Source organism: Trifolium pratense, linkage group LG6 (assembly GCF_020283565.1).
Source record: "Trifolium pratense cultivar HEN17-A07 linkage group LG6, ARS_RC_1.1, whole genome shotgun sequence".
NCBI classification, from domain to species: Eukaryota; Viridiplantae; Streptophyta; class Magnoliopsida; order Fabales; family Fabaceae; genus Trifolium; species Trifolium pratense.
The window spans coordinates 40,845,959-40,859,156 of NC_060064.1; the positions used below are offsets into that span (position 1 = coordinate 40,845,959).

The 13,198-nt window shown below is 34.4% G+C and overlaps 4 protein-coding genes across 4 annotated transcripts; 1 reads left to right on the plus strand and 3 right to left on the minus strand.

Annotated features, from left to right (window-relative positions):
* The first annotated feature begins 40 nt into the window (after positions 1-40).
* On the plus strand, positions 41-4,706 carry LOC123888768. The gene is made up of 5 exons (XM_045937928.1): positions 41-996; positions 1,125-1,180; positions 1,290-3,059; positions 3,630-3,741; positions 3,833-4,706. The coding sequence occupies exons 1-5, from the start codon at positions 852-854 to the stop codon at positions 4,567-4,569; spliced, it is 2,820 nt and encodes a 939-aa protein (XP_045793884.1). The 5' UTR covers positions 41-851; the 3' UTR covers positions 4,570-4,706.
* Positions 4,707-5,484: 778 nt separating this feature from the next.
* Positions 5,485-6,514, minus strand: LOC123892546. Its single transcript, XM_045942358.1, has one exon. The coding sequence runs from the start codon at positions 6,346-6,348 to the stop codon at positions 5,767-5,769; it is 582 nt and encodes a 193-aa protein (XP_045798314.1). The 5' UTR covers positions 6,349-6,514; the 3' UTR covers positions 5,485-5,766.
* Positions 6,515-7,679: 1,165 nt separating this feature from the next.
* LOC123892545 (chloroplastic group IIB intron splicing facilitator CRS2-B, chloroplastic-like) lies at positions 7,680-10,986 on the minus strand. The gene is made up of 9 exons (XM_045942357.1): positions 10,836-10,986; positions 10,498-10,717; positions 10,089-10,173; positions 9,919-9,986; positions 9,667-9,717; positions 9,500-9,573; positions 8,438-8,496; positions 8,270-8,346; positions 7,680-7,852 (listed from the first exon to the last, which is right to left on the minus strand). The coding sequence occupies exons 2-9, from the start codon at positions 10,711-10,713 to the stop codon at positions 7,736-7,738; spliced, it is 747 nt and encodes a 248-aa protein (XP_045798313.1). The 5' UTR covers positions 10,714-10,717; positions 10,836-10,986; the 3' UTR covers positions 7,680-7,735.
* Positions 10,987-11,874: 888 nt separating this feature from the next.
* Positions 11,875-12,557, minus strand: LOC123891304 (zinc finger protein 6-like). Its single transcript, XM_045941141.1, has one exon. It carries the CDS (start codon positions 12,479-12,481, stop codon positions 11,939-11,941), a length of 543 nt encoding a protein of 180 aa, XP_045797097.1. The 5' UTR covers positions 12,482-12,557; the 3' UTR covers positions 11,875-11,938.
* Between the last annotated feature and the right edge of the window lie 641 nt (positions 12,558-13,198).

Below are 13,198 nucleotides of genomic sequence, written 5' to 3' on the forward strand. Positions count from 1 at the left end.
CTCACAATTATATATGTGAGTTTATTTTGAGTGAATTACTACTTCGTCGAAGATAAAAAATATGGAGAGAGTAAAAGTCAAACCATTCACTAACTATTTACATTTTCAAAACTCTTATCACAAATTCATCGTTGTTAATTTGTCTTTATTTATTTGAAGAATATAAGAATGTGAATCCTGATGGAGTATATTATACACCAACACAGAGAATGTATTTATATCAAAATATTTCGTGTGTTGACCAATTCATATAGATGATCGAAGGTTGTGTACTTTTTGTCTCTTTCACCTTATCCTACTCACCTCTCTGTCACTCTCTCACACCTGCACGCGCCACACAAAAACAGGAACAACAAAAAAGCTGTGGTTGGAGGAGCATTTTTCTGCACTGCAGTGTTCCTCAATGATTCTTTAACGTTGCAAGTGGCTATGGCTTTGTGGGGTCACTCATCGTTTTGTAGCATCAAAGGTTGCTTTCTTTCCTCAGTGCTGTCGTGAGTAGCACAGAGGTTTCTGCAGAGGGTTTGTTTTAGATTACATTATTGTACCTTGTTTCCTTAAAGAACCAGTTTTTGGGATGCTTTTGTAAGAATCTGGGTTACATTTCTGAAACAAAAAGATGGTTTTTTTAGGTGGTTGGTAGTAAGAGAATGTCAATTGCAAAATTTTCATTAAGTAAATAAGTAAAAGGGTTTTCAATTTTTTTTTTTTTTTCTTTTGTTATGGGGTGGAGGTTTTTTTACTTTTAAGCATTGTAGAGAGAAATTCATTGTTGAAGAAGTTGGTTTTGTCTTTTTGGTTTTTTGGAGTAGTTTTTTTGTTTTGGGGTGTGTTTGGAAAGTGCTGTAAAAATGAGTGATTCTTCTGTGAAGAATTTGGCTATTACGGATAAGGTTCAAAAACCTGGTGGTTGTGCTGGCATTTTCTTTCAGCTTATTGACTGGAAGAAGAGACTTGTTAAGAAAAAGCTCTTCTCCAAGAAACTTCTCACTCCTGGTTAGTTAATTAGTTAGTTTGTAATTTTATCTATTCTCTTATATAATAGTATGATTTGGCATTGTTTTGTTGTTACTGGCATGATGAAATTGATGTTGTTTTGATCTTTGTTTTCGAGTTTATATCAGCTCGTGCAAAAAAGTTTAGGGGAGATGAAAAAATGCCAAATTCCAAACATCACTTGGTAAGACTTAATTATGCTTTAAGAGACTGTTAATTTTTAGTTTGGTGTATTTTGATGTTTAGTGCCTAAATTTTTTTGTTGGCTATTGTGAATGTGTTTTGATTTATAGATTGCTAATGAAAATAGTGGAGGTTTTCCAAAAGATGGGAGTTATGGTGTAGATGTAGATCAAAAGAGGGAAATGCGAGTTCCGAGTTTGGTAGCTCGGTTGATGGGTCTAGATTCTATTCCAGCTTCGCAACGAGATAAATCGAAGAAAGCTTTGTGTCCTGATTATAGCTGTGGCGATGAGAAAGGGTGTCTGGGTAATGATTGTGAGTTGGATAGGCAAGGAAATGATTTGGAAATGAGAGTTGTAAAGCATGATTCAAGACCTCAGAAGCTTCAGAAAACCGGAGTGTGTGAGAGAAAGGCGGTGACTAGGTTTGGAGCGGAGGCCCTTCATATTAGAAGTGTTTTGTCGCGAGCTAAAAAGTATAACCACAATAATCATCATCATCATCCAAAACTTGCTTCTCCTTTAAAGAGTCCTAGAATTAGTTCCGGAAAAAGTGCTTCTCGAAGCTCTAGATTAATAGGAGCAGCTGCCAAAATTTTGGAACCCGGATTGCAGGGGAGTAGAGGTAAAGGCACTCTTATGTATCATGCTTCCGCGTGTCCTCTTAAGACCAGCATTGTAATGGATGATGCTGGAAATAAGTCATCGGTTATGCAAAATCAATCCTGTCACGTTTCCAGCACATCCAAACCTTTAATTGGGCAGACTTCTTGCAAAAATTGTGGTAATTTGCTTGATGTAATTGACTGCAAGGCAGAGGTTAGGGGACCACCCGATGTTCCTCCACCGCTCGTTTCAGATGCGATCACTGCTACCTCGATGGCATCATCATATAAGGGAAAGTCATTCACTCCTTCTCATGGACAAGAAAGAGATATTGTACTACTAAGAAGTCAGGAAAAGTTCTCATCTCATGCTGCCGATGAAGAGGGGAAGAATTATTCACAACAGTCGTGGAATGAACCGACTACCATAAGAATGTCAAGGCCCCGCGAAGGTCCGGCTAAATGGAGTTCATCATGCCAGCCATTAAGGACCCGAGAGGATGATGCATCTTCTTTTACCTATAAACACAAAACGCAAGAACCAAATTTAAGTAGTGAAAGCTCTTCATCTGGATCTACAACGTGTAGTATGCAAGTAAAAAGAGTTTCATCGTGTGCGAGCAGTGCAAGAGGGACTAAAGACTTTGTTGCTTTGAATAGAAGCGCAAGTGGTAAAACGAGGATGAGGTCACCTACTAAAGTTGATAGTTCCAAATTTGATTTAGAGAAAAAACCTTGTAATAGACAGCATGAGTCCTTGTCTCATGTAAGGTCATTAGAGAGGAAAAGGACACCAAATGTCACACCACTCAAAGGCACAACTCCAGCTAATTCAGTTGGTTTGAAACAGAGAAATCTTCGTCATGATGCAATTAGTGGGAAAAGGAGGGACTTTGACTCTTCCTCATTGATAGTGTCCAATGTAAAAAATAGAGATGGTCGAGGAGAACCGGTTAAGGTGAGCCACAATAGGAACAATGATGCAGTTTCATTCACATTTAGTGCCCCTTTAAAGCAAAAGATGGGAATGCTTACGGAGGAGGAAAAGATAAATTACAACAATGAGAGGAATAAGTACTTCGAAAGACCTTCACCCTTGAAAGTTGATGGTTTAGGTGCCTTTCTAGAAGAAAAGTTGAAGGAATTAACTTCTCAACAAAACGACGTACCTCAAAAATCAAGTGCCGTGATTCTTCAAGAGCTGATATCTGCTCTAAGTTCAGAACATTTGATCTGTCACGACGGTCATATGCATAATGAAGATGCTGGTTTCCTTGTAAGTCTTCTTCATCAATACTGTCTGAGCTTTCTTGGAATATTTTCTGACCGTTTTTCTTTTATCTATGACAGTTAGCAGTTGCTCATTTTCGTCGAAAATGTGCAGTACAGTGCTTGAGTCTAAATTTCCTGCTTTAAATAGTGTTTGATAAACTGCGATAAGAAATGTTTTTCTGCCTGATTTTTTTTGCTCGTTTTTATGCAAACTTTGCTTTTGGTGCTGTTTATATTTCAGTATTAGAGGGAGGAGGATCACACTTAATATATTTGAAACATAGTGTCACGTTGCATCCTGTTATCCCCCTAACTTATTATTGCTTTTACCTCATCCCATTGATTAGACATCAGTGTCGCTATAAGTTTACTACATAGACATAGACACATCGAAAGTTTAATGCCCCTGCATTCTAGTTGATTCGGAACCACAAGTCTTCGAATCATTTATGAATATATGTTATGTGTAACATCTAATAGGTGTCAAATATAGGAAAGTTTATATTGTGATCGGTGGAATGTTGGAAATCTGACTATTATACCTGACATTATATCTGGTTTGTTTTCTTATTAGTGTGGAGCGAAGCAAGAAAACTTGTTAGGAACCTCTTGCAGTGGTAATCATCTCAGCCCTGGATCTGTTCTGGAAGCTTCGTTTTCTTCTAGTAGTCTTGACGAGAGCTCAGGTAAATTTGAACTTGACAAATTTGCGATAATATAAAAGTGATTCTTAATTTCAATTTATTTAATCCTTCTGTGATCCTTGATTTATTCCAGGGCGTGGTTTTCACCCCGATTCAATGAATTTCTCATATAGTCAGCCAGAACAATCGGAGCATGATGATGAACTTCTAGATTCTGCAGCATCCTTCAATAAAGGAAGTATAAGCAAGATACTAGCTGTTATTATCAACCAAATTCCTATGGCATTGCAATGTTTATATTCTTTCGGGACACAATTCACTAGAAGCAATTTCAACAATATGAAGGATGTTCTCTTGAATGCTGAACTAGTGCTTCAAATTTCAAATGAACGCAGTGAGGAAGAAATACCGCAGCTTCTAATTCATCGGTTTCTTCTTAACGAATTGGACACTATGACAGATGATGCTATGTGGACTGATTTTAATAGTTTTGTCGGTTACGATGATTCCAAATCAAGAACGATGCTTAAAGGATTTGTCTCTGATTGTGTTGTGGAATATCTAGAATCAAATTGTTGCCAATATTTTACCTCTGGTTTCAACGCATGGACAAAGCTGCCATTATGCATAAAAGCCGAGAATTTGGTTGAAGAGGTCAAGAGAGAGGTGAAGAAGTGTGCATGTATGACCGAGATGGTACCTGATGAAATAATCGAATGGGAGATGAGTCATTCCCTCGGAAAATGGGATGATTTTGATATTGAAGCATTTGAGGCTGGTGTTGATATTGATGGATACATTCTTCATAATTTGGTTGATGAAGTTGTTGTAGACCTTGTAGGTTGCAAGCATAGTTCTTATTCCTTTTGAAATTCGACGCAGCTGATAAGATGTTGTTCTGTACTGGTCTGATAATCATGGTGTATTTTTTGTACAAATGGGATTATGGTATCTCTTTGAATTAATGGACAAATAAGTAACATTGCTGCTCTAATATTATTTTGTTATGGAAAATGCTAAACAGTGCCCCCGGGGCACTAGTTAAGGATACAAATATAGAAATTTTATCTCGTAAATTGTGCATTCAATGTTTTAATGATGTGAAAAGTTATTCTCTCTCATCATTAACTTTATCATTTGTTTCCTTTTTTAGTATGCTTAACTAGTGCCCCAGGGGCACTGTTTAGCATGACCCTTTTGTTATTATATGCTTTATTTTTGCAAATTAGCCTACAAATAATCATTAGCAAGTTTGTTGTTTCAGCATTTACTTTGAAACAAAAAAATTACATGTTTAAGACAGAAAAGTGATTAAAATGAATTCCACCTTGAAATCTCATTTTAAACAACATAAATCTCAAACGAGCACAAGCATTGTCCATATATTTTGCAAATGTATTCAAGTTTTGATTAATCTTAGGTTTTCAGGCTTAAAGTCTGCAAAATTGACTTTTAAGATAAAATTGTTTAGATTTTTAAGTTCTTTTTGATATACTAAAAAAAACCTTTCATTTATTCAAATTGGTAGTATAGATCATAAATAACACAAATTCAACTTCTATAAAACTGTAAATGATAAATTTGTGAATAAACTTACAACGTTTTAAGCGACAAAATTGACGTGACTTTTTAAGTTCTATAAAATTCTTAACTAGTTCGCCAATAAATAATGTAGGTCTTAACTTTTATAAATGTGAAATAAATATGATTAATTAATGTAAGAATTTGAGTTTCTTTCCAATAACACACTTCAATTAATACAAAGTCTTTACCAATTAGAAATACTGAAACAAAAAAATGATTTATTTCATTCAAAATACAACAAACAATGTCCATCCATCCCAATCAACAGAAACAGAGGAATCAATGGAGTATGAGAACACTATTCTTCTTCTTACAATAATGTCTCAGTGACCAATACTCAAATCACACTAGATACCTTTAAACTTGCACTTTTCTACTGCAAAAAAATTGCAAATTGAACCAGAAAAAATCTAAAAAAAATTTTAAAAAATTGAAGGCATCACCAAAGCTTCTCAATTCTCAAAGCTACAAATTTGAATGAACTCAAAACTCTCTACACCTTAGAACAGTTTTCTTCCCAACAACTCTGCTATTTCTAGTACTCTCACCATTGATAGCATTTGCAGTAGCCGAAGAAAAACTCCGAAGTTCATCGAAATTGGCATAGCTTTTCCTTGCCATAAGAATCTCACCACCACCACCACCACCAACACCCTTTTTCTTCTCTGCAGCAGAATTTGCGGATCTACTACTCCCTCTTGAATTTGACAAAACACCACAAACTTTGTTCTTGTTTTTCAATGGAGGTGTTAATGTAGCAGTAGAAGAAATAGTAGGTAACATATTCGTCGGTGGTTTACGATTCTCTTTTCTTAACATAGAAGAGAAATCTGGAACAGATTGAGCTATAAGAGAAGACCCTTTTCTCCCAGAAACAACACCAGCATGAAATTTGATTTGTTTTGTTGGTGGGGTTGGAATTTTTGTTGGTTGAAGAACATTTTCTTGTTCTTGTTGTTGTTGTTGTTGGTATTGTTGTAATCTTAGGTAGTTGTTTTGAAGCTTTGTTTCTCTCAATTTAGCGTATGCGTTGTATCTGGGTCCTCTTTCCATATCCAAGATCATGATGTGATGATGTTGCAGAGAAGTGAGAAGAAGAAAGAATAGGGTTTGGAATTGGATTGGATGATGAAAATGAAAATAGAGCCGTTATAGTGTTTGGTTCATCATATCATTATTCTCTTTGTACTTTTCAACACTTTTTCTACTTAAAAAAATAAAACAAAACAGTAATTACGGTTGATACTGCAACGGTCTAATAAATAAGAGAGAAGTTTTATTTTTTTTTTTGTACAAAGAGAAATGCTTTTTACCCTAATGTTGTACTCCCTCCGTCCCATATTATATTATAAGGAAAAAAAAAAAAATCATTTTTTCTTGTTTCAAATTATAAGCAAAAGTCATTCACTTTTATCGTTTTTAAGATTTAGTTTTACTTATTCTCATAAAATTTAATGCAAATAAAATGCGAGTTACTCACATAAGCCGACCAATTTGATAATTTATTCATTTTAATTGTGAATGGTATATATATTTTTGATATGTGAATGATATATTAAAAGAGATTTGCTATAACACACCCGCTCATTTTTATGAAGGTGTGCATTAACAACGTACACTTTAGGATGTATTTAATCACTTTTTAGTTATTACTTGCTAAAACATACCTTCTAAAAAAACAAGTGGGTGTATTCTCTAACAAATGCTTATAGGAGTTGCTAACTTATACCCGCTTATTTTTTAGGAGTGTTTTAGCAACAAGCACCTCAAGGTGTATGTTACCACTTTTTAGTTATGACTTGCTAATACATACATTCTAAAAAAACAAGTAGTCTACGTTAGCAAAACCCATATTAAAAAGGCTTAAATGTAGTTTAGACCCCCCAAGTTTCAATTGTTTGATTTCAACCCCTTAAGTTTCACAATTGCTTGATTTTAGCTCCCCAAATTGTAATTGCTCAATTTTAGCCCCCTAAGTTTGTCCCATATTGCAATTGATAGTCTCCCATCGATTTTTTTGACTAAAAATTACTTATTTTGCATTTTTAAATCAAAGATATTTAAAATAAAAAATCATCAAACTTGATGAGCTCTATACCATGTTGTTTCGTTTAGGACTCCCTTGTTCACACTCTATTATTTTGCTCTGCCTCCTCTGTATTTATACATTTAGTTTATACACTCCAACATTGCATCAGGCCTTTCAGTATGTACTCATTTTACACGAAGCGAAAGAGCAAAAGTTACCTTTCCACATACGGTACCAATTTCGTAAATTAGTACTAACTGCTAAATTTTCTCACCATGAAGCAATTATCTGCTAGAGCCATGTGAACGAGAGCGAGCATTGCACGAATAAACAGATCAGGCCATGTTTTTTACACACAGACACACAATGAGGCAACCATCGATTTCATCTATAACCATAAATTAGTGGTACATTTGAGAAACATTAAACTTTATTGTACTTGTATTTTTGTCCTAAATTGAATCTATTGATATGTTGGTTAAATCCATTGAGCACTAAGGTCCTAACAGCTTGAACTCCTTGCTCCAGTGACTCATCAACCTGCCATAAAAGAGGCAACAAAAAAGAAAACAGTGTTCATATCAAATTTCAAATACGAAAAAAAAAGGTACATAATTTGTAATATTCTATAATCCCAGTGTCACAGGTTTCATGTTTGTTACTCCTATTGCTTTTGTAGGTCACACCAACTGTCTAAATATTCACATTGTTTAACTTCTAATTTTTTTCGATATATTCTGCAATTATGTAATTTTAGTAAAATTTGTTACGATCCATCTATTAGTGAAATTAAGTTCCACAGTTAAAATACATCCCAAATTGCACTTATCATAATCATGTAGACTGTAACTGTTAAGCATTTCACAACTAGCATAAGCAGAAAAACTCTATTCTATGCAATGCAATGATAGAAGAACTAAACCAATTTATGATTGGTAGAAGACTAGAAGGTATAACCTGCTTTCTTTCCACCGAACTGAACTTTTGTAGAAGAAATGCTCTTAAATCCATAGTTCCAGGAGGATTTCCGATTCCTACATAGTTTTGAAATATACTCAGCTAAACTACTGAAGAGGCCAGACGAAGATTATAAACTTGCAAAGTGAAAGTAGACAAGAAACTAACCAATTGCAAGTCGAGGAAAATCCCGAGAACCATCCAAATGGCCTATCACATTTTTCAATCTGCAATAATCTTATGATTGTTAACACCAGTTATAGAATTGAAAGTTTCCAAAGGCATTACAGAGAAATGTAATGCTGGTTCTTAAATAAGTCAAGAAAATAATGTTTACAATTTTGGGTAAAATGAATTGAAGAAAAAGTTATAAAAAGTTAAGATACAATGCTAAATGTTACCTATAGCAAGATTAAAACAATTATCCTGGTTTAAATATTATGGAGTCATGTTTTTTTTGGTCTGTAGACAAAGTAACATTGAAACTCATACACACAACTGCGAGGTCCAGGGTTCGAACCCGGGTGAAGCTGTACATCCTAGCAATATTGGCATTGCCAGTTGAGCTAGGCCTTACGGACATTATGGAGACTCAATCAGGTTAAAATTCAGACAAGAGAGTTCTACTATGACACAATTGATGCATCCTAGAAGCCCAATCCTTAGTTTGCATGTCTTACACCGCGAGGTCTAGGGTTCGAATCTGGGTGAAGGTGTACATCCTAGCAATATTGGCATTGCTAGCTGAGCTAGGCCTTACAGACATTATGGAGACTCAACCAGGTTAAAATTCAGACAAGAGAATTCTACTATGACACAATTGATGCACCCTAGAAGCCCAATCCTTACTTTGCATGTCTTACACCGGGAGGTCTAGGGTTCGAATCCGGGTGAAGGTGTACAGCCTAGCAATATTGGCATTGCCAGTTAAGCTAGGCCTTGCGGACATTATGGAGACTCAATCAGGTTAAAATTCAGACAAGAGAATTCTACTATGACACAATTGATGCATCCTAGAAGCCCAACCCTTACGTTGGATGTCTTAGTTCATCAATGTCTTACACTGATAAGATTATAGAAATTCTATTCACCATCTCACCATTCATGAAGTAAAAAGTTCGGATTTGCTAGACTATCAATACCTATTGTTGAAATCATATTTCGTTATGGGCGTTAAAATATCTTAATGAGCATGTTATGACAGAAATACAACTAACAATCAAGCATTACCCGTTGTGATGGCCATGTCCACCTTTAGGTTCTAGCTTTAAAACACCATTTGGAAGGCTAGTTTCATCATATACCTACATAAGAATTCACGCAGACTTAAGACCAAAGGAAAAATTCAACAAATTTGCAAACTGTAACTAACCAGGATCAAAGTAAGAAATACATACTAGTAGAATATGACGCAATGGCACTCGATAATATGCAGCAAGTGGTCCAACCTTTAAGAATATTAAAACTGAGATAAGTCAGTAACAGAAAGGTAACATTCAAAGCGACGAATCACAGTAAGCACAAATAAGCATACGAAAATAACTATAAGTATTAAGCACTGAATCAGATAGTTCATCCAGGACCAATTTCAGTGTGTATGTTTGTATTATACATGAAAAATCTAGCTATTATGCATGACGAAAACTAACCGATTCGCCACTAAAATTCATGTATGTTTGAGGTTTTGCCAATAAAATCGGTACTTCTCCTATAGAACCTGTACATATCATATAATCAATTACAAATCAATGTTTCAATTAACGATACAGAGGTAGGATATAGTAAATACAATTAGAATCAATGGTAGAAGATGATGCACCTATTCCAATCAAGGCTTTTGACTGTATTGTATTCATCAGAATACCTTCTGTTTGAGAAAGACTATCAATTATTTCAAATCCAACCTAACAGATAAAAAATCCATAAGATATGAATCACTACAAATAGAAGAACATTGATTCAAACACATTGTGTGCATGTTTGGTTCAACTTTTGGAGGAGTCAATATTGATTCTAGAGATGTATAATCAATTTTGACAAGTTTGGTTGCTCTCGAGCAAAATTGATTTTGCCTCCAGAATTAATTCTAACTCGAAGCTAGAAATTCGAGCTTTTAATTCTAAAATTGATTTTCACACTAAAATTTATGGTTCAACTCACTTTTAGCCAGAATCAATCACCACAAAACCAAACACACACCGATAACTAAAAAATCGGATAATAATTACATTGTGTCTAGTGCCATGGTATTTATTTCCAGGGTTACCCAAGCCAACAATGAGCCAAGGAGTATATTCAACTTTATCTTCATTATTTGTGTGTGGCACAGAACAACGAACAGAAAATGATGTTTTAACTGAAAGCTTTGTTGAAAAACGAGGATGATGAAGATTCTTCCTGGGATATGTTAAAGATAAGGTTGGGGAAGATGCAAGATGCAACATTTATCTGTTGAAAAATATATAGAAATGATTAAGAAACATAACACACAGTATAATTAAGAGCAAAACATCATTTTGTGTAATAGAAAGAGGGGTGCGTAGGATTATTATTAAGAAACACTTACAGAGTGAGCATTAACCGAAAAATATGAATGAAAAAAACACAATCTTCTTAGCAGGTACAGTATTTGAGTGAGTGGAGAAGAGAAAGAGAAGTGTTTTTTTTTTTGTGTCAATAAGAAAAGAGAAGATTTTTTGGATGGAAGTAGAAGATTTTTCTTTTGTTTTAGTTTAGTGTCAATTTTTCTTTTTTTGGTGCTCACAAAAATCTTTGTTTGACATTTACTTTTGTCATCCACTCATCCTATTAACTACGCCTCAGCGGACGTTATTAAAACGAGAAATTTTAATAAAAAAATACACTACTAAGATTTTTATCAGTTATCTATTTAAGTAGCGGATGATATAAAAATGTGAAATTTGAAAAAAAAAAACACCCCCTAACATTTTTTTATTATAATCCCGTACTTAAGCAGCAGATGTTATAAAAGTGAGATTTTTGAGAGAAAAACACCCTCCTAAGTAGAATTTGTAATTTAAGGAGCGGATGAGGGTATTTTAGTAATTTCATAGAGTGATAAAAATAAATCATATTGGATTGAAACGGGTCAAGCCCAATGGAAAAAACAGTGAGAAAAACGGGCTGATATATCCAAACTCCTCAATTTGGACAAATAACATTACCAACACCTTCTTTTTATTATTTACACGCTCCTTCTTAAAGTATTTTAAGTATGCTCAAATTATTTCTATCACACTCAACCAACAGAGGATCTACTCAATTTTCATCACCTCTCACAAATTGAAAGTAGATTCCATCACCTCTCATCTCTTTTATACATACCAACATAACCCGTTAAAAAAAAAAAAAGTGTTTGCAAAATATACCAAAGTCAATATGATAAGAAAATTTGTGTTAATGTTAAAATCGAATGTGATACTCATATTTAGTACCCGACCACACCTTGAATGTTATGTGGAACATCATTTTTTGCCGCTGTAATTTATATACGGTTTCAATACAGTTAAATTTGTTTATAATTATGAGTATTTTTATATAAAAGCATTAAAAATTAAATTTAAATTCCCAACAATTATAAATAAAATAACCACTTCAATATTAAAATTTATACATTCGCATACAACTCAAAGTGGGCAGTTTCACATTTCATAGGCCAAGATGCAAATTTAAACCGAACCCTTGTTCACTACAATCACCACCGTTGAATCCATGAAATTTAGAACTATGGTAATGAGTGCTCCCATCAAACGCAGCTACCGGAGCTAAAAAAGCTCCTGAACCTGTGGCATGCGTCGTGTATAGCCACGATGATGAAGGTACCTGAGATGGTACACCACCAGCAAGGAAATGATGTTGCGGCAGCGGCTGCGACCTGAATGTGTTATGAAAATGCGAAGGAACAAACCGACGAGCAGCTTGCATTTGAGCACGTTTCAAAAGTTGTCTTTCTTTCTTGTGCGCGTTTTGGTGTCCTCCTAATGCCTGCGAATTTGCAAATTCTCTACAACAATATTGGCACTCATATAATTTTCTCTCATTCAAAGGCTCAGATGATTCTGATTGTGATGATATTAGTGGTAGAGATTGATTTATCAAACAAGCTTCTTCTTGAATGGTAATGCCAAAGAGCTTTAGAGTATTGGAGGTAGGGGTAGTAATGGAATTTTCAAGAAAATCAACATTGGCCATTAGTGATATATATGTGAGTGAAATAGGCACCAAAATATTTGATGTGTGTGTGAGTTACAAAATATGTATATGTGAGGGGTTTATATAAGAGAGGTAGAAATTTATGCATAAGCTTGGTGATGGGGAGGGGATATATAGCTTAATATATAATTTGTAACACACATGGATCAGATTAAGTAGATGATGTGAGAGATTGTTTGTTGTGAAAATTTCAACGGAAAAGAGACAAGGATCGAATCAAGAGCTAAAAGCATGGTATGTTTGGTGGGAATATATAATTATAATTTCATATAGTATAGAGAAGTGTGACATTATATACGCATGACATATGATAAGTTACATTACGCAAGTTATAATTTATATTCATATTTCGAGTTTATAGAGGAGGAATGCTTTTATGTGGGCTTCATATTCATAAATAGTACTACTATAAAAATTTTGAGCGTGAGGAAATATCTACATTTTTTTATTTATATAATGTTTTTGTTTTCTTCTGTTTTTATTAGAAAGATGGTCAATATTATTTGCCACAAATTTAAATAATTTATACATATAACCACGAGAATCCTATAAAATAAATTTTAAAAGTACCTATACGTGTATCAAGTGATGGTGGTTTGGGCACATAAAACAAAAGGGTATATGCTTTTTGGCTTTAAATGCTTGATAAGTTTGTAATCTAGCTTGAACATATACGTTAATCTCTCTGCAAGTAGA

Coding starts and splice junctions, on each gene's coding strand:
- LOC123888768 (XM_045937928.1), top strand. CDS start 852: ATGAGTGATTCTTCTGTGAAGAATTTGGCTATTACGGATAAGGTTCAA. Junction 1,181..1,289: donor CAAATTCCAAACATCACTTG/GTAAGACTTAAT, acceptor TTTGATTTATAG/ATTGCTAATGAAAATAGTGG. Junction 3,742..3,832: donor TAGTCTTGACGAGAGCTCAG/GTAAATTTGAAC, acceptor GATTTATTCCAG/GGCGTGGTTTTCACCCCGAT.
- LOC123892546 (XM_045942358.1), bottom strand. CDS start 6,348: ATGATCTTGGATATGGAAAGAGGACCCAGATACAACGCATACGCTAAA.
- LOC123892545 (XM_045942357.1), bottom strand. CDS start 10,713: ATGTTGCATCTTGCATCTTCCCCAACCTTATCTTTAACATATCCCAGG. Junction 10,174..10,497: donor ACCATGGCACTAGACACAAT/GTAATTATTATC, acceptor TTTATCTGTTAG/GTTGGATTTGAAATAATTGA. Junction 8,347..8,437: donor TTTTCCTCGACTTGCAATTG/GTTAGTTTCTTG, acceptor AAAACTATGTAG/GAATCGGAAATCCTCCTGGA.
- LOC123891304 (XM_045941141.1), bottom strand. CDS start 12,481: ATGGCCAATGTTGATTTTCTTGAAAATTCCATTACTACCCCTACCTCC.